Genomic DNA, 27,656 nt, shown 5'->3' on the forward strand with positions numbered 1-27,656 from the left:
CTTGCTCAACCAGTTTTCGAGCAGAAATGAAGCAATTTTTCTTGATTTTCATAATTAAGTTTCTATCAAAACTCTTAAGAGACTTCTTGTTGCGACCTTGTCCGTCTTGTCCTTGTCCATCTATTGTGGCTGGTGTTCCGACCAAATTATACTTCTTCATTATGTCGGACACCGTATTATGAAGTCTCTTCCTGCACCTGGAGATAAGTTTTACCCTAATTGACTAGATCGACCGCTAGATTTCTCTAAGCAACAGTCCAGTGACGTTTACCTTCAGCCATTTCACTAATAAAAACATAATTCGAATTTTTTGATTCGCAGCTTCTTTAAAAATTTGCTAAAAAATTTTTAGAAATTTATCATAAAGTTTATTAAACCTGCCTATATATCGTTGGTCGGATAATTTTTTTACAAGCCTATTCAATACTAAGTTTCTTTTAAGACAAATAATGAAACAAAAAATACGCACGCTAAATAACTCCTTATTCATAATAGTATTCAAATGACTTACAAAGGAAGTACCGTAGTACCGTTATTTATTGTTTGTATAATTTGGAGCGTAACCATTTATTTTTTGAAAAAAAAAAGATTTGGTAATACTGTATATATATATATATATATATATATATATATATATATATATATATATATATATATATATATATATATATATATATATATATATATATATATATATGTATGTATCTCCTATATAGATTAATCTCTTATGTATCTCCTATATAGATTAATTTATATATAGATTCATCTGCTCTCACTTGAAACTCTTATTTAATTAAAATGTCTAAGTATTCACGAAAAAATGTAATTTATATTATAGACAATTTAAGTTTTAAGATCGTAATTCCGATTTGGCTTTTTTTTTTTTTTTACATAAGATTTTAAATAAATGCTGTTTAACCACTGATATGCATAATATGTTAATGATTTTAAATAATTGTTTCCATTGTATCAAAATCCAGCTTGTCATTTTAGTTCATTGAACAAAATAAGCTGTAACATAGTTAAAACTTACTTGAAGCAAAACATGCGTGTTAATTTCGAGAAGGTTGTTATTTACAGCTTAAATATTATTTTGGCGTTTGTTATTTTTTTGATTATTAATGACTTATACGGAGGGATTGTATTTCGGAACGGTGGATATACGGAATGGTCGTCTTTCACATCGTGTCCTGTTACGTGCGGAGGTAGCAAAAAACTTTATATTTATCTTTTTAACCGCTGATTCCTTACAACGGGCGGAGAACATTTACCTTTAGGCAAATGTTTTGTAACTTACCTTCAACCGGGTCAAAATAAGGACTTGAGTCTCAGAATGCGGATATATTTTTTAAAAATACTTTTCCTATAAGCTCTAACTTTCCAAATTGAGTAAAAGTTTTCCACTACACATTACACAAATAAGAGTGTGTGAGTGCGTGAGAGTAAGAGTGCTCCATGTTTAACAGTTGCTGGTTTATTGTTTAGGTGGAGTTATTCACCGTAAAAGAAGCTGCACAAATCCAGAACCAACTTTTGGTAAACCTTTTTACTTATAAATACCATTAAAGGGATTTACCTCCTTTATTTCCTTTTTTATTTATTCTATTTTTAAACTTTTATATCTATTTTTTGCAGTAGTATAACACAAAAGGTTTCTCTGCAGGTGGATATAACTGCACCAGACTCGGACCTTTTATCGAGACTTTACCTTGCAATCCTAATCCATGTCCAATAAACGGAGGATTTGAAGAGTGGAGTTTATTTGGGTCCTGCAGTCAAACCTGTGGAGACGGAGTGAAGAAAAGAGTTCGGTATTGCATTGAGCCTGCACCAAGATTTGGAGGTATGTTTAGGTTTAAAGATATCAGTGCTTTAAGTAACAGAGCCTCAGTGGAAAAAAAATGTGAATCACACTTTTCTTTAAAAAAAAAAAAATTAAAACTTTAAAGCAAACTTTTATTATTTTTAAGATATCAGTGCTTTAAGTAAGAGAGCGTGTATAAAAGTGAACCGACACTCTTACAAATCTCTAGAGTAAACCTATTGTTTATTTTTAAAATTTGATTTAGCTCTTTCTTCTAGTCAAATTTTGTATTACATAAGCGTTTAGTCAGGAAGAAAAAAGAAACTTTAGAATATCTAAGCAATATAAATAAAAACACATCCGATCACAGTGACGACATTCACATTACATTTTCAATGACGTATTTAATAGCATGCAATCTCAGTATGTAATAATCAAAATTAGTCGGAAAATGTCTTCTTAAGATTACTTATATGGACGTGCAAGATTGTATTTTTTGCGAACCAAGCTCGATGCGTATTGTTACAAATCTTTTGTTTTAAAGAATAGAAAATTAATTCTCTTAAAGTATGTCGAATTCGTCGAAAATCTTTGGTCTCGTCTAACCAGTCACATCAACTTCCTTTTAGTTATTAAAGATAACAGCAATAGAACCAAGTTTTAAGCTTAATTTTATATAAATAGACATTCTTAATACTTTTAACGCGGATGATAATATAGAAATTGAGATCATTTACTTAACTACATTTATAACTAGAGATATAATAAATAATACAAAATATCAGCTAGTTTTGTTGCTATCTAGAGCACAATAGTTTCATGTCCAGGGAACTACTCCATCTACTATATACTATATTATCATATACTATATTGCTAGAGACATCCAGTTTATGAATATTATAGAATTTTCTATTTAGGATTGCTCACATGCTAGAATTTTCTATTTAGGATACATACATACATACATACATACATACATACATACATACATACATACATACATACATACATACATACATACATACATACATACATACATACATACATACATACATACATACATACATACATACATACATACATACATACATACATATAGCCAGTTTACAGTCTGGTTTAATGAAATAATTTAAAATAATGAAAATCTTTTTCGGAAAAGATTTTTTCCCACAAAGTTATTGTATACAGAGTTATTTGTTATCCTACTTATTGTATTTGTTTTTATTGTATTTGTATTGGTTCAAACTTAACTTGGCTAAAATATACAAAATAAGTTGGGAAAATAATAAAAACAAAAAATCAATAACCAAACATGTTATGCCATTTGTAACAATATGCTACTTATGACTGCTATGCCATATGTAAACATGTTACATATGGCTGTATTGGAATTCGGTTTTTACTTATTTTGAGTTACGTAACAAAGACATATATAACATAACAGTCATATACAGCATATTATTGTATATAACATATGCCATATATGCATATTATCATATGCTATACATGACTGTTATGTTATACATATATAAAATTTTTGTAAACATTTGTTACGTAACTCAAAAAAAGTAAAAACCGTATTCTCCTAACACGCTATAAATTAAATTACGACGAACTTTTAAATTACGGAGATTACACTTTAGATATCCAAAGTATAATCTCCGCAACTTTAAAACAAGTGAATACCTCATTTTTATTCACGTATTCATAATAATAAGAGTTATTTTAATTCGTCTTCCTGTGTTAATATTTCATTTAGTGTACTAACAAAAATTAACTTTTAATCAACTATTCGCACCAAACTTGCTGTCTAATCTAAGCATCGGTGTTTTTAATTTACCGCTTTTATTACTTTTTACTGCGTTTATCATTATTTACCGGAAATTTAAACAAGCATTTTTTAAATTGTTTATTGTATTTTCATTACTAAATTTTACATATACAATTTTAAATAAACAAGTTAATGATTAAAAGTTAATGATTAAATGTTAATAATTTGATAATTCATTACCTTCCTAAATAAAAGATTTTGGAACTTGAGATGTTCTGTACTTTTTCACATCCCCCTTCCCCTTCCTACTTGACTTCATTATGTCACTTGCTAGTACTATTATTACTTTGTCTTTGTTGGAGTGTCATTGGAATCAACAAAGAGATACTGTGAGTTTGGTCTTCACTTTTCCTTCATTCTCTTCTGGTTGAGCTAGAGTCCCTTGACTCTCTTAAGTGTCTAGCTGTGGCTGCTGTTGCTCTTTAGGTTCAGACCAGTTTAAGTTTCGGGTATTTGACTTGGAGAAGCCATCCATAGCTTCATCGAGGTCGGATGTTTCTAGCGATCAATGATCATCATCCAATAACTCGTAGAACTAGATTGTGGTTGGGGGATAGTCAACCAATCTCTTGATGGCAGCTTCCAGTCCTTCCTTACTGTTTGCTATATTTTTGAGTGTTTATCCTCTACAATATGGGTGTAGAAGTGGATCGACATTATAAAATTTTACTCTAATACCATTATTGGGTAGACTTTTCTCAAATTCCTCTGTGATTACTCTCTTCATGTTGGCTGCAGCATCAGGAACATCCACTTCGTAAAGTTCTTCCTCTGAAGAGTAGGAAATCGAGAAATCATGTAGTCTAATCCTTAAACAAGCAAGACCTCTGTATCTCCCAATGAAGTTTTTGCAATCTTAAGACAACTTTTTTTAGTAAAAACTCTTTGACAGCATAATACAATTGTGCTGTCAAAAAGTTTTTTTAATTTTAGGAGGTAATAAATTGTTTAACAATTATCTGGCTTGATAAAAAAAAAAAAGAAAGTAAAATTTTACGCTATTTTACCCATATTTACCCAATGATATATTATATATACTAGATGTCTAACCTCGATCCGAAAAGTGAATCCGTATGGTATAACGCAATGTTGTGGAAGCCATTTCTAATTAGGGCAAAAAACTTATCTAGCTATATAATATCTTAAAAATTAACATTAAAGTGGTGAATTCCTGTGCTACGTATGATTTTTCTAACAGATATGTGAAAGGAAGTGACATTTTCACAGATTTCATAAATCAAAAAAGCTCCAAGTTGTTTAACTTGGGACAGACGCTTTTAGAGCATTTCTATGAATTATGATATTTTGTAAAGAACCTAGGCTCATAAAAAACTTATCTAAGTAATAAAACGAGTTTTCGAATGATCTTTAACTTATTGGGAACTTTAAATGCTCTCAATATGCATTTTTAACTTTTATTTCGCACGTCGGGTATAGCTTTTGCCCTTATTATAAATGACGGATTAAATTTGTAAACAAAAAAAGCAGCTTTATTTTTCGTCCAAATCCCGCAAATTAGACATCTCGTATATATATATATATATCATCCACGGCCTACTTAATAACAGGCCTGAAAGACGCGCAAAAAAAAAAAAAAACTGTAGGCGGATGTTTGTCAAAACAAAAATGGAGAAAGTTTTGTGGTTTTTTTAGTTATATTTTTAGTGTTTATATATATATATATATATATATATATATATATATATATATATATATATATATATATATATATATATATATATATATATATATATTCAGTCATGTATATAGATATAATGCAGTAATGTATTTACATAATATGATATACTACACAATATATATTTAAAATCAATTGCTTATAATTATTTGATAGTCAATATTATTTTATTTGTATTTTATGTATTTAGTAATCTTTCAAAACAAAAATTACTATATCATGCCTTTTAAATGTTGTGTGACTGGTTGTAGAGGAAACTATGATAAAGAACATAAAGTTAAACTTTTTCGATTACCAAACAAAAACCGTAATCCTCAAGAAAGAGAAAGATGGATTAGATCTATTCCAAGAGAAAACATTCCAAATAGTCCAAATACATTCATTTGTGAAAATCATTGGCCAGTTAATTATGAAACTTGTCAAATTCATGGTAAAATTCGTCCCTTAAATCCACCAACTATTTTCATCTGTGTATTTCAAAGTCAAATTCCTACACCTCCACCAACAAAAAGAACAACAACAAAATCACTACCATCTACGCGTAACATGAAACCTGATGAAATTTCAGCTCACTTGGATTTGTATGAAATTAGTTGTTTTGATGATCTTTGCCTAAAAGTAAGCAAAGAAGTTATTCCATTTCCAGTAACATCTTTTACAGTGGATGATGGTTTAATAATCCAAAGTAAGGATTATATTGATACCTCTGCTATTCCACAGTTTCTTTTAAAAGTTAAAATTGATATGCGATTTGAAGGTTTTTATTTTGGATCTAGATGCTCTATTATACCACTGTGCAGTAATCGAATACATAAAATTACATCTTTCTTACAAATTTTAGAAGCTATTAGATATTTACATTCCGTTGAAATGGATCATAAAAAAAACATTATCCTACAACAAGTTGTTAGCATGCATGCATTAACATTTGTTGGTAATAAAAAATATTCTCCAGAAATTCTAAGTAGGGCTTTTGAGTATTTTTCAATTTCAAGATCTCTTTACAGTCGTATTAGAGATGACTATGAAATGCCAAGTATTGTAACACTTGGTAAACTTATATCTAAGGTTAGTAAGCTAGAGGATTTTGATTTCCTCAACAAATATTTTATGCAACTAGAAGATCCTCGTCAAAAAAATGTAATTATTATAATCGATGAAGTTTATGTAAAACCACAACTAACGTATCAAGGAGGTAACTTATTTGGAAAAGCAGTAAATAATCCAGAACATTTTGCAACCACTGTTTTGAGTTTTATGATTTGCTCATTATTAGGAGGAAAGAGGTTTTTGTACAAAGCACTGCCAGTGTATCGTTTAAGTGCTGATTTTCAATATGAACAAGTTGTAAATATGTTAAATTTGATTCGTTCATGTAATGGCATTACTGTTGCAATTTTATGTGATAATAATAAAGTAAATCAATCATTCTTTAAAAAATTCAATTTGATTTCTCCATGGCGCACAACTGAAAACATTTTTTTGCTCTATGATTATGTACATCTAATCAAATCTATCAGAAACAATTGGTTAACTGAAAAAATGCAAGAGTTAAAGTATTCTGACTGCGGCCTTGAAAAAACTGCAAAGTGGGTTGACTTGAAGAAGCTGGTTGAGTTAGAAAATAATTCTATTGTGAAACTATCAAAGCTTAATGAAATTTCTATCTGTCCAAAACCTATAGAACGACAGAATGTTGCTTTATGTCTTAAGATTTTTTGTGTTGAAACGTTAACTGCATTAAAAATTCATCCAGAAATTCAGGATTCAGGTGGAACTGTTGATTTTATAGAAAAAATTGTAGACTTTTTCAAAATCCTAAATGTAAAAAGTCAGTTCGAAGACGTTAAAACTAAAGACTTAAAAAGGGCTGTCTTTGATAACCCTAACGATCAACGATTAGATTTTTTACTTGATATAGCAAGTATGTTTGAAAAAATGGTTCCTAAAAAACAAGGACAAAGAGTAAAACAACTTACCAAAGATACTGCTCTTGCTCTTGCATACACGAGTAGAGGACTGGTTGAGTTAACTAAGCATCTCCTCAGCACTTCACACGAATATGTATATCTAGGAAATTTTTCTAGTGATCCCATTGAAAAAATGTTCAGTAAGCTACGTCAAGGTTCTGGTGGAACATATTTTATTAATGTTCAACAAGTTTTACAAAAAGTAAACATTAAGAAAACAAAGCTTCTCCTTGATTTAAACACAGATTTTGATGGAATTCAAACATGTTGTGAACATGCTTGTTTGAAATGTGGATTTTTGCTAAATGATGACAATACCTTCAATGTGTTTCATAATCTTTCAAATATGGAGTTAGCCTTGTCTAAGTCTGTAAAAATGGCTTTAGTTTATATTGCAGGATACATCAGTAGAAATGATGTAGATGAATATGATACGCAGTTCTATTACAACGAATTTGGAGAATTTACTAAAGAAATCAACAGAGGAGGCTTGAAGATACCTGGAGACAATATGTGTCAATGGGTGATTTATTGCTATGTATTTTTTCATCACATCATGTCATCAGTTTGTAGGACAAGTTTTATAAATATAACAATGATGGTAGCAGAATTTTATGGATTTGAAAACATAGATAAGTTTCATGGAAAAATACTATCTAACATATTATTTAACAACTATAGCAAGCTTTACTCACCTCGATCGACAAAAGAACCAGCTTTAAAAGTACTTAAATTGTCACAAAAATGATCATTGCGGAGCAGAAATGTAAATGTATGTAAAATATGTTTTGTGAAGTTGTAGGGTTTGTGAAATTTGAAAAGATATTATTAAAGAAAAGTGTTGTTTTTTTTAGTAATCGATTAAAAAATGTTATCTTATTGTAAAAGGTTTTTAAAATAAACAGCTCTCAAAATTTGAAAACAAGCAATTTAGCAGCTAGTGTAGCGAATTTTAAATTTTAACTCAACTTATTTGTTTACAAAATTGTTTAAATCGACATATTTGTTTACAAAATATCCGCCTACAGTTTTTTTTTTTTTTTGCGCGTCTTTCAGGCCTGTTATTAAGTAGGCCGTGATATCATCGCTACCACCACTTTTACGAATTTTAATCATAAATTGCCGGAAAAACCGATATTTTCTGTTTTTACACAACTTTACAGTCTTTCTACACTGTTAAAAATTTCCGTTAAAAAACGGAAAAATATTCTGTTACTTGCACGGAAAGTATCCGTATATCCATGTATGGGATGTACAGATACATTATGTACGGAAATTTTCCGTATCTGCGGCTAAATTTTCAAATACGGAAGTTTCCGTTGTATTATTAATAACTGCAGTTATATTTAACATGTTAAACCGCCATAAGTGATGATTTTTCAAACTTATATTTGGGTACACATTTAGCTTCAAAAAGAAATAGAAATATTTATAAAAGTTGACAATTGCATCTTCTTCTTCTTCGATTATTTACTGAAAAGTTTATATAAATATTATAATATATATATATATATATATATATATATATATATATATATATATATATATATATATATATATATATATATATATATATATATTGGTGTATTATCAACTCTAGGGATATTAAATTAGTTATTTTTAATTATTTTGTGTTTAGCAAAAATAATAGCAATAAAGAGAGATATTAATTTTGTAACAATTTTTAACTTAAGCAAGAAAAAGTTAATTTTTAAACATTCTTAGAATAATGAAATGTTATTTCATAAATTTAGTTTTTTTTTAGCAATGATTAATGACCAGATGGGTTAGAGTTATTAATTTTCTATTATAAAATATTCATTTTTTATTATATTATAATATATAACAATGGAATATAAAATTAGTAAAATAACTTAGTATAAAAAATTTTAATTTTTATTTTTTAAATGGTTTTATAATAAATCAAAATAAATTTTTATTAAAGATTAGAAAAGAACATTTGGATTGTTAAAATGTTTATTAGAATAAATAATTGTTATTAGAGTTAAAATAGAGTTTTAAACTTTTTCTTAATTTATCTTCTGCTCAAAAAATCATTGTATTATTTGGTAGGTAAATTTAGTAATTGATTATTAGAATTTGATTTCAAAGAAGTTCTAAAGATTTTTATTTACTTAATAATATAAAAAAATCTAATTTTCTAATTTTAATTTAAATCTAATTTAAAACTGGCACCAACAATGGCAAAAAATTGGCCTTCGCTAAATCAGTCATATACAGTAACAACTTTTTTTATAATTTATTACTTTATTAAATATTAAAATGTTTCCTTACTCAAAAACTTATGCATTTTTATTTTTAGTTGATTCGAAATGGATAAGAAAGGAAATACTATATTTTTTTGCATTTGAGTTGATTTATTTATATTTTAGGAAACCAATAAATATATTAGATAAAAATAAATTTTTATGTACAGTGGGGTGCAAAAAAAAAGCCACACTGACATTTTTTCTTGATTTTAAGTATAAAATGTATAATCAAGCAAAACAAAAAAAATTGGATGTGGCAGTGAAAAATTCAGGAAAGAAGAGGTATGTATATATATAAACTCATATTTATATAACAAAAATCATTAAAAAGACAGAATAACATGGGCACATTTAATATTTTACAAAACAACGAACGGATATAGAAATTGGACGAATTATTGAAGCTGCTGATCGAGGAGAGTCTCATAGAAGCTATGGAAAGCGTTTTAAACGGCAAAACTCCACTATTAGCAAATTGGTGAAGAAATATAAACAAAATGCTACAACTGAAAGGTCTATTGGATCAGGGAGAAAACCTAAAACTTCAAAAAAGGAAGATCCTTACATTCTTAACACTGTCAAAAAAGATCGTAAAATCACATGTAGTGAGATAAAACTAGATTTGAACCTTACTAATATCTCAAAGTGGACAATATCTCGTCGAATAAAAGTATCAGGTGAATTTTTTTCTGGAAAGCAAATAAAAAAACCATTTGTTAGTGAAATCAATCGCAAAAAAAGATTAAAGTGGTGCATTGAGCACAAAGATTGGACATGTGAACAATAGGCTAAAGTTATTTGGAGCGACGGGTCTCCTTTCATCTTGTTTTATAATGGTCGACTTCACTGTTGGAAATTAGTTGGGGAAAAATTCAACCCCCAAACATGAAACGCAACCATTAAACATGACAAAAAGGTCAATGTGTGGGGTTGTTTTAGTGCACACAAAGTTGGACAACTTTACCGGGTGAAAGACACCATGGACCAGCATATGTATCACAAAATCTTAGTTAATCAACTTGGACCAAGTATAAAAGAATTTTTTCCTAATGGTGACTACATCTTTCAACAGGATAACGATCCCAAACATACAGCATGGTTGAATAAGAGATATCTAGAATCTAAATTGATACCAGTTATGTCTTGGCCAGCACAGTCTCCTGATTTAAATCCAATTGAAAACCTATAGTCTATATTGGATAAAAAATTGAAAGAATGTAGGGCAACAAATGAAGATGAACTGTTCCAAACTCTTCTTGTTGGATGGAATGCTTTGCCAAATGACTTATTAAAAAGACTTTTAGACAGTATGCCTTCTAGATGCGCAGAAATCATAAAAAATAAAGTGTGGCCAATTAAATACTAATACAACTAAAACTTGAAAAGTACTTCACAAATCCTAATTTCTTTTTATTATATGTAATATACAATAATATCAAAAGCCTTTCTATCAAAATTGTCTTATATTACTTTCATTATATGAGTTTAAGACATTTTTTATTGCTTTTTTTTTTATTAAAAAATTGAGTGTGGCTTTTTTTTTGCACCCCACTGTAAATGTATATAGGATTATGTAATATAATTACATTATTATGTGCTAATACTTTATTAAAATTTTAATTTTTTTTTTTTTTGAAGTTGTTTATTTACAAATTGATTATTTAATCACGGAAAATTTAATATTTTATTGTAAATCAAAAATGATTTGTTTTAGATAATATTTTCGATAACATTCAATCTATTTTACATTTAAAATGTTCACTTTTTAAATTTTCATATGAACAACATTCCTTTCATTTACGAAAACTATACGGCAGTTGAGTTGCCACAACCTTTCTGTTGTTTAACGGGGAAAACGCATTGATTTTCAACGGAAATTTCAGTTTATATGCGGAAAACTTCCGGCAGCTACGATGACAAAACCTCCCGTTATTTAACGGAAATAAACGGAAAAAACCCATTGTATTTAAACGGAAATATCCGTTTATTTACAGAAACTTCCGTTTACATGTGATGGGTTTTTCCGTAAAATAACGGGAAGTTTTGTCATCGTAGCTGCCGGAAATTTTCCGTAGAAAGCGCGATATTTTTTTAACAGTGTACTGTAAAAAAGTGTAAAATGCGTATTACGCATTTTGTGCATTCTAATAATTATTGCCTAGTAATAATCTTAACAATGTGTATTCGCATTTTACTGCAATTTTTTTACCGCCGGTTAGTAACGCTGACGATTGGTCCAATCGTCTAAAAGACGCCTTTTGAACGCGCTGGCTAAAATGCAAGAAAAAGTTTTGAAAATTTTTTAGTTGAATCAATGAAAACAGATTTTGTGTAACAAAAGCACGCGTTTTCTTTTATATAAAACTTGTTTACATTTTAGTTTATCATTATATTAAAACTTTCAAAGACACCTTATGGACGTTTAGGTAATGAACGCCTGAACGTCTTTTGAATGTTTCTACAACATCTTTAAAACTCCCTGTACCTGTTGCAGTTCTCAGCAAAAAGTTGTGATTTAAATTTTATAAAATTTAAGTAAATATGCTATCACACCAGCGATATTTTTTCATTGATGTGGGCATTTAAATGCTTTGGGTACTAAGTTATGTTGTTTTATTGTAAATCCGTTTATTCAATAACGAAACTTTATTTGGCTGCAGGTAAAAACTGCGCCGAACAAAATTTAGGCCCTTACGAAGAAGTACAGCCGTGCAATCTACAAACTTGTGGAGTAGACGGTGGTTATTCAGAATGGACTGAATGGTCTCCCTGCTCGGTATTTAGAGTTTTGTAAATACAGTTTCTCATTCAAGATAAATATAGTATTATATAATATCAATTAAATAAATACTGCATAAATAATTATATTAGTTTTTAAAATAATTGTTGTTATTTTTTGTTCTGGTTAATAAAGATTAATTCTTCAAATTTTAAGTTGATAATATTTTTACTATCCTGCATTTTATCTTGTTAGCAATTATCACTAGTTCTATTCTGCTTTTAAAAGGTGTCTTGCGGAAAGGGTCAAAACAACCGTATACGAAGCTGTAATAATCCATCGCCCAGTAACGGCGGCAAAGACTGCTCTTCACTTGGAAACAGTTTCGAGAGTCGAGACTGTGAAACTTCTTGCACAGTTAATGGAGGATATGGTTTGTGGAGCAACTGGAGCTCTTGCTCTAAACCATGTGGAGGCGGCATTTTCGTAAGAACTCGTGTCTGCGATTCTCCATCTCCAAAAAACGGAGGAAAGACTTGTATGGAGCAAGGTCACGGAAATCCTGAGGATGTAAAACCCTGTAACACACAACCGTGTGATGTAGACGGTGGTTACGGAGAATGGTCAGAATGGGGGAAATGTACTAAAAGTTGCGGAGGAGGGAGAGTAGAGCGTACCAGACTCTGCAATAACCCTCAACCTCAGGGCGCAGGGAAAAGTTGTAAAGAAAAAGGACTTGGACTAAGCATTGAAGTTGATGAATGCAATACTCAAGCCTGTTCGTGAGTTAAAGTTACTTCGTTCATAAATAAAGAGAAACGATGCTAAGCTCTAAAGTACTTTGTAAACAAATGCCTCAAAATTGATAATTTAAGCCTCCTTCCCCATCGTGACTTTTAGATAAGATTTAAATTAGGGAGATATGCGTATAAGTTAGGGAGGTAATGAAAGTAATGCTAAATTATTTTCATTTTTATCTTTTATTTTTCAAGTTTTACAGCAAAAAACTGAATCGAATTTCACAATATTTGTATTTTGATCTTTAACAAAGATAAAGATAAGAAATAAACAACGATTTATGTTTTATATTTACAGATTTTTGTTATATTTATGTTTAAATTTATTTTAAATGACAATAAACACTTTAAAAAATTCAGTTTGCAGACGTTCTAATTGTTCAATTTATAGTGAGATTTTAAAACGCGGCGAATGCCAACTTATCGTGAGATTTTAAAACTCGACTAATATTAACTTGACAAAATACGACTATGTTTGGGCTCATCAATAGTTATTTAAGAAGTATAAAGCTTATACGAGGCTTAAGACTTTACGTTGAGTAAAGACGTTTTAGAGTTACGTTGAGTTACGTTTAGAAGAGCTTCTCAAACGACATAAAATTTTTTTAAAAAATAACAACCATTTGATTTTACATGAACTTCGATTTCCTATTAACAATGTATAAGTATTTCTAGACATTATGTTAAAGCAACTCGAGTCTTTGAACTTTGACAGCCACGAAGTTGAAATATCTCCTAATAAATTTACGTTAAATTGTTAAAAATAGAGATGTAAGAATAGAGATGTAAAGTGATTAAAAAAAAAAAAAAATCAAACCAAGAAACGTTTTATCAAGAAAATAAAAATTTTAGATTGTAATTTTAAACCCTCAGTACAAACTTGAAATAAATTGTGCGACCACAAAACATTTTTTTAAATTTTGAAAATAGTATTGCATAGAATGTTTTAAGGTGGTTTACCAGGAAATAAATTTTTTTTGTCGAATTGAATTTTTTTTTCAGAATATTAACTAAAATAGTTCCAATAGCGAAATTTAGCCGAAAAAGGCATTAAACTGTACACATGGATGAAACAAGAAAACTCAAAGATAAATTATCTTTTTCTTTCGAAATTTTGCACAAATAATCTTGCTTATATTATCTAGTTCCTGAAATAAAATGAAGTTCATTGCACAAGTAGAAAGGTCAATTATTAATATTTGCTATAACTTATACCACTTTTCAGGGGGTCTACATAAAAAAATCATGAACAATGAGTAATAACACTGTAAATAGAGCACCTTATGTCTTGATTTTAGTTCAATCTCCAGATCTAAGTTATAACTGCAAATGCTGAAAATTTCAGCTCCATATCTTAAACCGATCTGGAAATATCTTGTTCCACGTAAAGGTAAATAGCAAAAAATGACCTATTGAGAAAACAGCATTTCAAAAATATAAAGATAAAAAACAGTCTAAAAACTTCCAGAAGCATACAATTTTTTAGCTTCAAGTTCTTGTTCTTTATCAAACCAGCCTTTAGATAATCCCTTTAATTGAATTCTTCTTTTTTTAATAAAAGTTTTTTCTTTTCTCTCCATATTACTAACACGACGCTTGTCCTTTTTCAATGAACCGGTTACAGTCTTACCACTGTGTGGTATATTTAGATACTCAAAAACGAGTTTAAGACCAAATGTTCCTTCATTAAAACTCAATATAGCTGAATTCACTCCAATTTCAAGGGTAGCTTTCTTCACAAACACATTTTTGGGACACCTAGACCAAATTACATTATTGATCCCTTCATTACAATTTTGTGTTTCTCCATGAACACACTTTTTCAATAATTGGTCATCACTTAAATCATTGAAATCACTTAATATAATATCATGAACCCATATAGGTAGATTAACTTTTGGTTTATAATTGTCATTTCCCTGGTCATCTTCTGATTTTTTCCACTTACACCAACTTTCAGGTCCTACAGGACATAAAACATGGCGTTGTGATTGACTGTTGAAATTGGTACAGTGAAAAAGTACAGTGAAAAAGTACTGCTCTAATGTTCTTTTTCATTTGGTATATCTTTTGTGTATCATTTAATTTGCAATTTTTAACAGTTTGGCAAATAGCCATTCCAAAATAAATCTGGATGATATTCACTGCCCTTTCTGTCAGATTATTTTTTCCAGTTAACTTTAGCCCTCCATGTTTCTCTTTACGACGATTACGGAGACAGGTTCCAATTCTTTTCTGAATGTGTCCAATGCACTCTAACTTTTCTGGTTTGATATCATACTCAGCGTAAGGATCACTTGCTACTACATAATTAAAAGAAGAGGAGTTCCCATCTCCAAGATAGTACTTATAAATGAGTCCATACAATTCCAATGAGCGTTGAAAGATATTAAGTGCACCAATCCTTTCCATTGCCCCTGACAAGTTTGTGTGGTTTAAAGAACAACTGTGATTTGTTTTCCAGTTTTCATATTTAGAATGTTGTTTTCTGTTGAACCAAATTTGACACCCTCTGCAATACTTGCTTAATACATCTGCATCAACACATCAACCGCTACTTATAGCAGTAACTACACCATTAAGAGAAGAATGTCCTCGTTTCTGCAAAGTACCATCAAGAGAAACCTGGATTAATGGAACACCGGTAGTGGATTTTTCAACAGCATTTGCTTTAATTTCATTTGCAGCAAACTTCATACAATCTTTAGCAGCAGAATCATAAGCAGCTTGAATCAATTTATGATTATGTTGAAAAGCATTTACATTCATGCAACTCATATTTGTAATATAAGTGAAAAGACTCATAGGTTCATGCCCTTGACCAATCTCACGAAAAGCAATAATCATTCTTAAGTTAATATCAAATGCACTCCTGCCTTTACTTTGTGTGCTTTTGTCCGCAGTATTACTTGTAAAAGTGCACCATTCATATGAACATGATGTGCATTTGATTTTCAAACTGTGTGAAAATCCCATTCTCTTTGAATCATCATTTTGTATGTTTACTCCATTTTGACAATCTGGGCAGCTACCAACTTGCATTAATATTTCTTTGAGAATAGGAAAATACATAATCAAATTAAAATCATCTGAATACTTTTTTTCGTTCAATTTAAATTTGCTAAGCTTTTTAGCACTACATGATTTTTTTAGTAAAGTTGTTGTTACTATTTCGGTTTTACTTGCTTTTTGGAACTTGTTCCTAGCGAATGTCCTCTTCACTTTTCTTAAATGATTTTTTTTATTTCCCATTACTTTTTATATTAGCTATATTTAAATAATAAAAGAACTAAAATCCATAAACAACTTCATTAGTAAAGGTAAACATAAATATAAAGTTTTGTCATTTATTCATCTCTTACATAAAACGGAAAGTAAATGTAATTTATTTATTTTTTTTAATCTACGGTATAGAACAGACTTAACCATCATACTAAAATTCAATTTTTTGAAAAGTATGCCAAGTATACAAAAATTAGTCCAAAACAAGAAAGAAAAGTGTGTTGATAGGGGCCGTTGCTATGGAAAATTATTTTAACCACCTCGTTTAAATCTTAAAATAAACCTTTTGTGTTTATTTTTCTGAAAAACAGATTTCAGAAATGAATTCAGGGATAATTAATTATTTAAAACAATCTAAACTGAAAATTTGAAAAATTTGAAAAATATAAACTTTATTTCCTGGTAAACCACCTTAAATTTGATCTAGAGGTCAAAAAATGATCATGTTGTCTCTCTCCTTCTGAAGATACTTAGTTTATAAAATGTTAACTGATCGAGTTATCCATCAACTAGTCGAGTTATCCATCAACTGGTCGAGTTATCCATCAACTGGTCGAGTTATCCATCAACTGTTTGGTAAAAAAAAAAAAAATAATGCTCTAAAATGTAAACTTAACTAAACGAATCAAACTTAATGCCAAAAGAAAATTTTTTTGCGAGATGTGAAATGCTTATGAAGCACGAACTTATCTATTTTGCTGTGCAAATATTCAGTTATGTTGGTGCGTTTAGAAGTTTGTAGAAGTTTTTTTTTTACCCTCTGTTCAAGTTACATAAACAATTGTATAAATAAAATCCAAAACTGAAGTAATTAAGAAGTGCCCAACTCAAAATGTATACCAAATTAGAATTTTTTATTTGAAAAATATTTTACATTAGATAAGCTTACCGCTTCCTCATTTTTTTTTTACATTGCATTTTGTGGCGGATTTAAAAATTTTACTTTGGGCGGGAAAAACTTTTTTGTTTATAAAAAAAAAGGTAGTAATTACTACCTTTTTTTTTTTTTTTTATCAAATATCAAATATGGACAGTGGAAATTGGGTAATGGGATTATTCATGTCAAGCCTGCTGTCTGTCATGGTAGTGCAAAAAAGTTAAATGACCCAGAAAGGTTAAATGATCCATAATGTCATTTTCTTCAAATTATTGATCTGCTCAAACAATTATCTCAGAATCAAAAAGACCTTTTTCTACACAAGAATTTAAAAATCCACACTATTTTCAATTTCATTAAACCATTTATTCAGAATTCAAATAAATCTTAAGGACCGTCTGCATCATCCAAATTCTGCAAAAAAAAAACAACAAAAAAAAACTGCTTAAATCTGTGATCAAATGGCAAACATCTTTTAACGGATGTGTTCATCAACTTAATTCATAATTATTAGGAAACCGGTCTGGTCCAAAACTCAAATCATATTTAAGTGTGCCTTTGATCACCATTGCAATATTTACATTTATTTTTACTTCCAAAAATAACACAAATCTTTTAAAACATTCAAATTATGCGATTAAATTATGCGATTAAACTATGTTATTACACGCATTCAAGTTAGACTTAGGGGCTGTTTATATGGACAAAGGCTAGCCCGTTTGCCGAGATCTCGGCAAAACACAGTGAGATCTCACTTGCCGGGCTAGCTCTCTTAATCATATAAATGCAAAATAAAATTAAGTTAAAATAAGGACGACGTCGATCTCGGTAAAAGGGCTAGCCCTGCAAACGAGCTAGTCTGCTTTTCATATAAATAGCCCATTACTAGATTTTTTTTCCCTTGTCATTCATTAAATGTAACCTGTCTCAAACTATGTTTGGTTTTTAAACATCTACAAAATTGCTTTTAACAACGTTTTAACGACATTTTTAAACCTGGAAGGTATATAATAAAAGGCAGCAAAAAAAAAAAAAAAAAAACCGCGACAGATCGTTGTGATATTTGTCATTCATAAACCTTTCTTATGAACATGAAGGAAAATCCTCAGCACTAGTTTAAACTTATTTACTTAACGTTGCGAGAAAAACTAGAGCATTTTTTACTTGATTTTCTGTACACTAAAAGTTGACCAGAGACTCTCCGTCGTCGTCGACAAACCACGATACTCCTGAATGTTTTTCAACACCGATCGGTGATGATAATTCAATATGTTGTTGTGACAATTGTATAGTCATAGTTTAAAAAGCGCAAGTAGCTGTCAGTAAAGTGTGGATACCGGCATGAACACTTCTAAAAACTTATTGAAATCAGGGAAATTGAGGTAATCGCTTTGGATAGATATCAGCTTAATCGCCTTGCGTAATAACTTTGTAATTGCCATGCGTAATCGTTTTAATCGTTTTAATCGTTTTAAACTTGGTAATCTTTTTAAGATTTTATACTCTTAATTGGAATCGAAAGCAAAAAAAAAAAAAAAAAAAAACATCAGCCTTACTTAAAATAAAATCTTCAATTTTTTGTAAATAGAAGAAAAAATTTCTGAAAAAATTAAATACTATTTAACTAATATTTGAAGAAGAAGTTTGTATTCTGAAGTTTTACTTTTAACCCTTTGCATTCCCTTTGCAATTCCTTTGCAACTCCTTTGCAACTCCTTTGCAACTCCTTTGCAACTCCTTTGCAACTCCTTTAGCGACACCATCTCGACATGATAAATTCCTTTGTAACTCCGTTGGTGACAATAGCTCGTAGTACATACATCTTATAATTTGAATAACTCATTCACGTGATGTCTTATTTTATGTAAATTTGACGCTTGACGAGGAGGGTTAATTCTTGCAAATTTTACCCTCCTCGTCAGGCGTCAGTTTTAACAGATTTGACGGATAAAACTGGCGTACTAAATTTTCAATAGTTGTTCGAAATGGATGGTTTTTAATTCAAAATATTTACAAAATATGGTAGATAGTACGAAAGCTATCAAAAATATTTTAAACTGAGTTTCATAACATTTTTCAATAGGTTACAAGACGAAATTATCTGTAAAAAAAAGCGCCGTTTTTACTCGCATCGACCATATTAAAATTTCTTATTTAAAATATTTACATATAATTTTAATCAGTTTTTTTGTATTTTAAATTGTTACATATATTCGATTTTATGCTTAAATGTTATTAATAAGGAGTTTTCATAATTTGTTTTTGTATTTCACGCATCTGTGGGATAGCTTTTTACCATTGTTCTTTCGCTAATACCTTGATAATATTCTTAATAAAATTCTTTTGAAATCTTGGAAACAAAGCAAAAAAAAATTTTGGTGGCGTAAAAAAAAAAGTCAACATATAAAAATGCGTTATAATTCTGATAATGTGGCTGTTTGCACTGCAAATATTGCGTTGGTATGTCTGATTTTTTTGGTTTTCGATAAGTTGTACGGAGGTTACCTGTTTCAGAATGGTGGTTATACAGAATGGACACCTTTCTCTTCATGTCCTGTTTCATGTGGAGGTTTGAGAAAGTCTTTTTAAAATTTATATCATCGTGTTAGAACTGGAAGTAGTTGTCTCGAAAATTGCCTCTTTAACAAACTTTTTCTTTAAAATATTACTGTTATATGTTGTTGATAAAACTAGTTACTTTTATTACCGCGTGCCTTGTATCGCGTTGCATATTAATACTCGAAAGAGATTCTCAGGTTCTCAAAGTTTAACTAAAGGAAACATTTTATATCTTTGCTACATTTTTATTGTTCGTTAATTCTAACGTAGCCTTTTGACAAATTTTTTAAGTTAACTAAAATTTTTATAAAAAAATTACGATTTTTATAAGCTAATTACGTGTCTTGAAAACAATTTTAGATCGGAAATTTGTAAAAGTATCTATAAATATTCTCCCGTGCAAAAACACTAAAACTTGTGGCAGGAAGAGTACTCGTTTATCAAATTCACTCACTGCTTTTGCGATGTTAACAAAATGATATTATTTATAATTGTGTCAAAAACCCATTCAATTTTTCGTAGCTTAGAGACAATTTAACAATCAGCCAATAGGACATTTGATCTAGAATTTATGACTAAATTATTCAAAGTTTTTCTTAATTTTTTGACATTAGTTGTCATGACAACTGATCAATATCTGGCCACGTACTTATTGTTTAAATAAAAATTGTTAAAAATAAAAATTGCTATATGAATAAATTAGCATGTAAATAGGATATTTAGGGATGGATAAAATTCACAAATAGTTTTGACAAAATCAAAATTGATATTTGTTTCAGCGTCAATTTTTCAGATGCCAGCTAAAATACCTATTTCTGGCCGCTTTTTTTAAATTCTGGCCATCGGCCAAATTTTTGCATAACTTTTTGCATAACTTCATTATAAATTACGTGCTTTAAATCAGAAAAACTAAACATGATGTATAATGAAGAAACTATAATATCAATGTTTAAGGGAAAATAAAAATAACAAAATAAAAACAAATAAAAGAATAATAAATTGTTCACATTTATCTTGTTTTTTTTTGTTTTTTTTGCAGTTAGTGTGGAGCTATTTTAAGTCATCTCTTCTTCTTTTTTTTCTTTTATTTAATCTTTTCTTCTCTTTTTTTTTTATTAATTTTTTTTGAACTTCTTAATGTTTGTTATCCAGTGCTTCATGAAATGTGAACCAAAAATAGTTTTGTTTCAACGCGGTTTTTGTTTTTTTAATGATTTGAGTGGGATAAGTTGAAACATCAAAATCTGGATCCTAGAAAGGATTAATTTTTAAATGGAAAACTTTGAATGACACTTGAACCAGTTATTTCTTTTTTGTTCATGGCGCCATTTCGAGTATTAATATTACTTGTAGCTATACTTTTTATTGAGGATAGATTAGGAATATTTATGGTCAAAATTTAGTATAAAAATTTTTTTTGTTGCTAAAGATGTTGAAATAGAAAAGTCAACATCTGCTTATATTGATTGGTTTAATTGATAAATATTGCATTCTGCTGTTTCACAACGGTTAATAGATGCTTGAGGTATGTCGCCTAAATTATTCAACAGGTTTTCATTGTTTTGATAATTGGGTTCTATGTATAAAGAATTAAGCATGTAAGCTTCAGGTAGAATTATATTTGGATTATATGGATAAATTCCACAAGCTTGAAAACCAGATAAAATGTTCTTTGGGAGTACAGATTCGTTCCAAGGCTGTAACATATACCCACAAACATATATCTAAAAACTTACGCTTGAAACTAGTGCCCCAGGAAAATTACTAATTAAGTTTTTACATGTTTTCTATAAGCTTTCTTGAGTGGGCCAAATACTGTTCGATAAAAAGGCTGAAGCCGGTTAGAAGTGTGAACTGGCAAGTGATCGCTATTGCATGAAACTTTAAGTGATAATAATATTAATAGTAATAAAAAATAATAATAATAGTAATAATAATAATAATAATGATGATAACAATAATAATGGTAATAAGAATAATAATGATAATAAAAATAATAATGATAATAAAAATAAAAATTATGTTAATAATTTCCTCTTACTGGAAATATTAACATAATTTTTACAATACTACACACACACACACGCACACACACACACACACACACACACACACACACACACACACACACACACACACACACACACACACACACACACACACACACATATATATAAAACTAATAAACATTCAAAACTGGCATAAATACGTATACAGATTTAACAAACTGTATTCTAAAATTACTTTTAATTCTAGCAACTTACAAACGCAATAGCATTTGAATGTAATTATGTAAACTAAGTCAAACTAATCAAATATTTCTAGTATGTCTTCAATTTTTCAATATCAATATCAATTTCGTGTTGATAAGAATGTTACAATAAAAAAAAAAACAAAAACAAAAACAAAAAAAAAACAAAGCGTCAGTAAATCTATTTAATTTTTTAAATGTACATTTAAGATTTACAAACTTAAGTATATTTTATTTCATAATGCATTTTCTTTGATAATAGAAATTTTATTTAGACCAATAGATCTGCTGCTATATTTGATAATAGACCAATAGATCTGCTGCTATATTTGATAATAGACCAATAGATCTGCTGCTATATTTGATAATAGACCAATAGATCTGCTGCTATATTTGATAATAGACCAATAGATCTGCTGCTATATTTGATAATAGACCAATAGATCTGCTGCTATAAAGCATTCAGGGCTTTTGATAATTAGCCAGAATTAGTACTCGGCCAGATACCACTTCACTTTTTTTTCTCCTTAATTGAGAATAATCAGTAAATTAATGTTAATTAAATAATACTGTTATGCAAAGTCATTGATGGAATATCACTGAATTTACACTAGTTAGCAGGGAATTAATCTTAAACGATGGTTTTGTACACAAAAGTCTGAGTTACCGAAATTGGAAACTTGTAACAGCTATTATCTTAATCTCGTACAAAGAGTTTGTACTTGGGGAATCCAATAAGTGAAGATATTTCTAAAGCATTTCAAAACAGCCAACAATTTTCTCTTCACTGACATAATTAAGCATGTTGTTAATAATTTTTAGGTGGAGTTATTCATCGACGAAGAGCTTGTTCAAATCCTTCACCATCGATTGGTAATTATTTATCACTATTTTTAATGCTAATTAAAATCAAAATTAAATAATAATTTTATATCTTTTATTGAATTCAGATAAAAAGACATTAAAATAAAAATATTTTCATCTTTTATCGAATTAAGATTTTAAATTCTTTTCTAAGCCATTCAAGCTTTGAGATGTCTTCTTACTTTTTTCTACTTTTTAAATCTTTGATCAAGTTGTTTTATTTTTAATAACAACTAAACAACTAAAAAAACTAAAAAAATGAACTAAAAAATGAACTAAAACTATGAGCAGTTGGGTTATATTACATGCTATGGTTAGAAAATTATTTTACCATTACTCCATAAAATTTATCTGTAGGTGGAAATGACTGCAGCGTCCTGGGGCCCTCTATCGAAATGCAGCAATGTAACTCTGCACCTTGCCCAATTAACGGGGGATTTGAGGAATGGAGCTTGTTTGGACCATGCAGTGCAACCTGTGGGGATGGAGTAAAGAAACGTGTTCGTTACTGCATTGAACCTGTGCCTAAATTTGGAGGTAATCGTTTAAATTTTAAAAATATGACGCTTTATGTTTTTCATTTTTTCTATTGTTTCAGAATCATGTCAAACAATTCCACTACCATGTTAGTGGCAACTCGATGTAGTTAGAGCGGTTTGTCTAAAGTACGCGAAATCGCGATAGTAGATGAATTTAAATGTTTAATGCAATTATTTAATTCCGTTTTTAAATCCTGCTGAGATTTTGTTTATTCTGTACATTTGTTAAACTTTTTATCCTTATTAATCTTTTTTTTTTCATGAAGTTTTTTCTGTCGTGATAAGAATCGCATTTTTTATCAGTTTTTGGATTTCGTTGGATAAATTAATCGCAATTAAACAAAAAGACATCAAGGTCTAAATATGCTAAAAGAAAAAAAACTTTCGTAAAAATTAACGAGTCTCTCATCAAGGTACAAAACCTTATTGTATAACGCATTATAATATAAGAGGAGATACTATCTGAGTGATAATCCGCTTGAAAGGGCATCTCGTTGATACCCTATTTCTCTAAATAAATATCTTTGCGATTGCAAGGCCATTTGCAGCTCAATTAACGTGAGGTTTTTTTGGTTGAAAAAATCACCACTCAGACGAAATGACGTAATTAAATGGAGAAAAACATCGAATTCCTGAATTTGTGCTTCCTGACAACATTGTGGTCGATTGGAGGGAAGGAAAGAGAGAGAGAGAGTAAGGTGTTTTTTGAGTGTCCGAAAACTGCTATGAATTATTAAGCAAGAAAGTTTCACTACCTTTTGAGCTACTTGGTTGGCTTCGAATTTTTTTTTCGTATTTTGTTATGTTATATACAAAAATGTAAATATATTATATTGGTTGTAGGTAAAAACTGTGCCGAACAAAATCTAGGATCTTATGAAGAAGTAAAGTCATGCAATCTACAACCATGTGAAGTAAATGGTGGTTATTCTGAGTGGACAGAATGGTCTTCGTGCTCGGTAAACACTTTGTTGTAAATATCATTTTCATCAAATCCACGTTAGAAAAATATTTCTTTGAAGAAGCGGATTCCTAAGAATTATATATAGAGGTTTTTCTGCTGTAATGAACACCATAAAAACACCTTTTTTTTTTAAGTATTACTTTGATTATTCTATATATTAGTTTGCTTATTTAAAGGTAAAATGTGGAAAGGGTAACAGTAAGCGTGAACGTAGCTGTGATAATCCACCACCTAGCAATGGAGGAAAAGACTGCACTTCACTTGGCAGCAACTCTGAAAGTCGGGACTGTGAAAATCTATGCGAGGTCAACGGAGGGTATGGTTTGTGGGGCGATTGGAGCTCTTGCTCTAAAAAATGCGGAGGTGGGTATTATGTAAGAACTCGTGCTTGTGATTCCCCACTTCCAAGTAACGGAGGAAAAACTTGTATGGAACAAGGACACGGAAATGCTGAGGACGTAAAACCCTGCAACACACAACCGTGTGATATAAATGGTGGCTACGGAGAATGGTCAACATGGGAACCGTGTACTAAAAGTTGCGGAGGCGGAAGAACAGAGCGCACCAGAGCTTGCAACAATCCAATTCCTCAGGGAACAGGTAAAAACTGTAAAGAAATGGGATTAGGCAATAGCATCGAAGCTGATGAATGCAATACCCAGAGTTGTTAATTAATCGATGCTCCTTCAATGACATCATCAAAAACATTGTTCAATGAGATTCTTTAATGAGATTATTAGCTAGTGTTTATATTCAAATTTTAAATAAGTATAAATAGAATTTAACATAATTCTATAACGTTTAATACCGCTGTCACAATTATAATTTTATAAAATCTATTATATATTTTTGTCTGTATCACTTTGTACAATGTTGTTCCAATCTAATAAGTTTAAGAATGTTTCAAGCAATCATAACGCAATCAAAAATTGTAGAGTGTTTTAATAAAAACACTCTATCACTGGCATTTTGTTCCATCACAAACAATTTAATATGAATTAAAAAATATGCATGCGTAAACGGGGTACTTTAGCCCACATGGCCAACGTGCCTCGTTTGTGCTGGGTCAACCTGCCCCATCGCCATGTTTAGAGTAAAAATTACTTTTTTCTTAACCCATCAACAGATACTGTGTAACATTGTATATTAAAATAATCCTCAGACTTTAAACTTCAAACAAGATACTTACCTATACCACTACTGTCGAAGACTAGTGAACACAAACACATCAAGCAAACTATTCAAAATATACTTCAGCTTATCCAAAATCGATAAAAAGATACAACACTGGCAACTGTGCTCAGATATCAGTGATACTTCTGAGGAATGAGGGGAAAAATGCTGTTGACCTTCCCCTTGATTCCTAGCGCGCCGAAGCGCATAGTCAGAGAACTAACTCAAAAGGGCCATCCTGCCCCTAGGGCCAACGTACCCCGGTCTACCCTACATAGCAATCGAAATCTATCAGCTTTTAACAAAATAAAACAAAAAAGCAGCTCTCTTCGCTAATTTAGTTTCGCTGGCACAAAAAGGTCGACATGGTTAGAACACGAAGAAAGTTTGTTTAAACTTAAATCAACATGAAACAAACTGATTTTTAGCGACACATTATAGATGTTACCGGTCAAAAGTTTACGCTCATCTCATAAATTTTAACTAGATAACTGTAATAAAAACATTTTCATGTAACAAAAGTAATAAAAAGATTTTCCACTGTTTGTTGATGGAATTACTTAATTATAAAAAAGTGAACATTATTAAAACAAAATATGTTGGCTCTTACAAAACCTTTGAAGAATTTTTAAAGATATTTTTGATTCTTCAAAATATCTGCATTTTGCCCGTATAACAGCAGCGCATACTTTGGGTATTCTTTCAAATAGTTTATCCAATGGTTCTATTATAATTTTATTCCGACAAGATTTTAGAAACTTCCCAAGTTGGTTGCATTTTCCTCTCATTTCTGTTCAACTCGCCTTACAACTGCTAGATTATGTTGCGATCAGAAGAATGAGGAGAAAATGTCCGGCATTTTATTTAAAACTGTGCTTGAGATTGTTGTTTTAATAAAAAATCTATCTACCAACCCACAAGCCGTTAATGAACGGAAAAGCGTTCTGCTGGAAAATTGCTGCACAAGATTACCATCTTTGTTCCCAGCAAAGCATCTCCAGACCAATGCTAACTCTCCACCATGATTGACTGTTGAAATATCACATTGATTAATCATGCATACGCCGATCAACCGCCAAACATATTGTCAATGTCGTCCTCCAAAAATTTCGACTCATCAGTGAACTAAACCTTAGACCATTAATCAGTTGTTCAATCTTTATAGAATTTTGCTCAATGAACCTTTCCCATAAATTGGCAAAAGCGCAATGCATTGTGGTAGTTGTATTCATTTTATGGGAATACAACAACATTTATTACGCTTTTCAACATTTGTTTTGATTTAAATGGATACAACTACCACAATGCATTGCGCTTTTGCCGATTTATGGGAAAGGTCCATTCAATTTTTTAACTGTGTTTTGCTTTGTAATGGTATTTTTGTGGCAACACGTTGCTGCACCATTGAAGCAGAGACTGGTATTTCTCGTGTGGAGTTGAGTTGCTCTCGAATTTTAACTGAAAGTGTACGATTTTTCTTCCTTCGAACACAGATGATTTTTTCTTTTGTTTTGAAAATGTTTTAGACCTTTAAGAACGATGAAGACTCTTACAAAACCCACTTTCGCGCTTTTTTTGTAACGCTCCTATGACTGCACTTTCAGAAACCAGGGCTACAAAGTATGACCACTGATCTCCATAATAACTGAATAGCGCAACTCCGAGCAAAATATCTAATTTTTTGATGCCAAAATCGCCATATTGGAAAGCCCCAAAAATTTAATTCCCGTAAGCTTTAAGTTCTGTTTTTCGGCTTATCGCTTTAAATACACAGTATCAGATTTCAGCGTTCTGGGGCTTTCCAATATGGCGATTTTGGCGTCAATTTTGATATTAGAGATGCGCTATCCAGTTATTATAGAGATCAGTGAGTCGGACTCGTAGTCGTGGAGTCAGAGTTGGAGTCGGAGTCGGAAAAATTGTACCGACTCCGACTTAAGCTTAAAAAAAATCTTTCAAAGTTTCATAACTTTCATACGGATTTTAAAGATGTTACTCATTAAAATATTTTATTTTCTGTGAATCAAAAGCACAAGTATAAAACTCTGCCCTCCAGTTAT

The 27,656-nt window shown here is 30.3% G+C and overlaps 2 protein-coding genes across 2 annotated transcripts; both read left to right on the forward strand.

Annotated features, from left to right (window-relative positions):
* The first annotated feature begins 958 nt into the window (after positions 1–958).
* Positions 959–25,267, forward strand: LOC145194909 (semaphorin-5A-like). Its single transcript, XM_090094659.1, has 10 exons — positions 959–1,205; positions 1,486–1,536; positions 1,664–1,843; positions 12,232–12,347; positions 12,579–13,072; positions 19,559–19,815; positions 22,879–22,929; positions 23,278–23,457; positions 24,303–24,418; positions 24,600–25,267. The coding sequence occupies exons 1-10, from the start codon at positions 1,046–1,048 to the stop codon at positions 25,092–25,094; spliced, it is 2,100 nt and encodes a 699-aa protein (XP_089950785.1). The 5' UTR covers positions 959–1,045; the 3' UTR covers positions 25,095–25,267.
* Positions 9,927–11,308, forward strand: LOC149885260 (uncharacterized; the record flags this gene model as incomplete). The annotated part of the gene is made up of 1 exon (XM_090096043.1): positions 9,927–11,308. A coding segment is annotated over one exon (432 nt), but the record flags the coding sequence as incomplete, so codon positions are not given.
* Positions 25,268–27,656: the final 2,389 nt, after the last annotated feature.

Source organism: Hydra viridissima, unplaced genomic scaffold (assembly GCF_058129835.1).
Source record: "Hydra viridissima isolate aposymbiotic clone 2 unplaced genomic scaffold, HvirCarnegie_v1 scaffold_8, whole genome shotgun sequence".
NCBI classification, from domain to species: domain Eukaryota; kingdom Metazoa; phylum Cnidaria; class Hydrozoa; order Anthoathecata; family Hydridae; genus Hydra; species Hydra viridissima.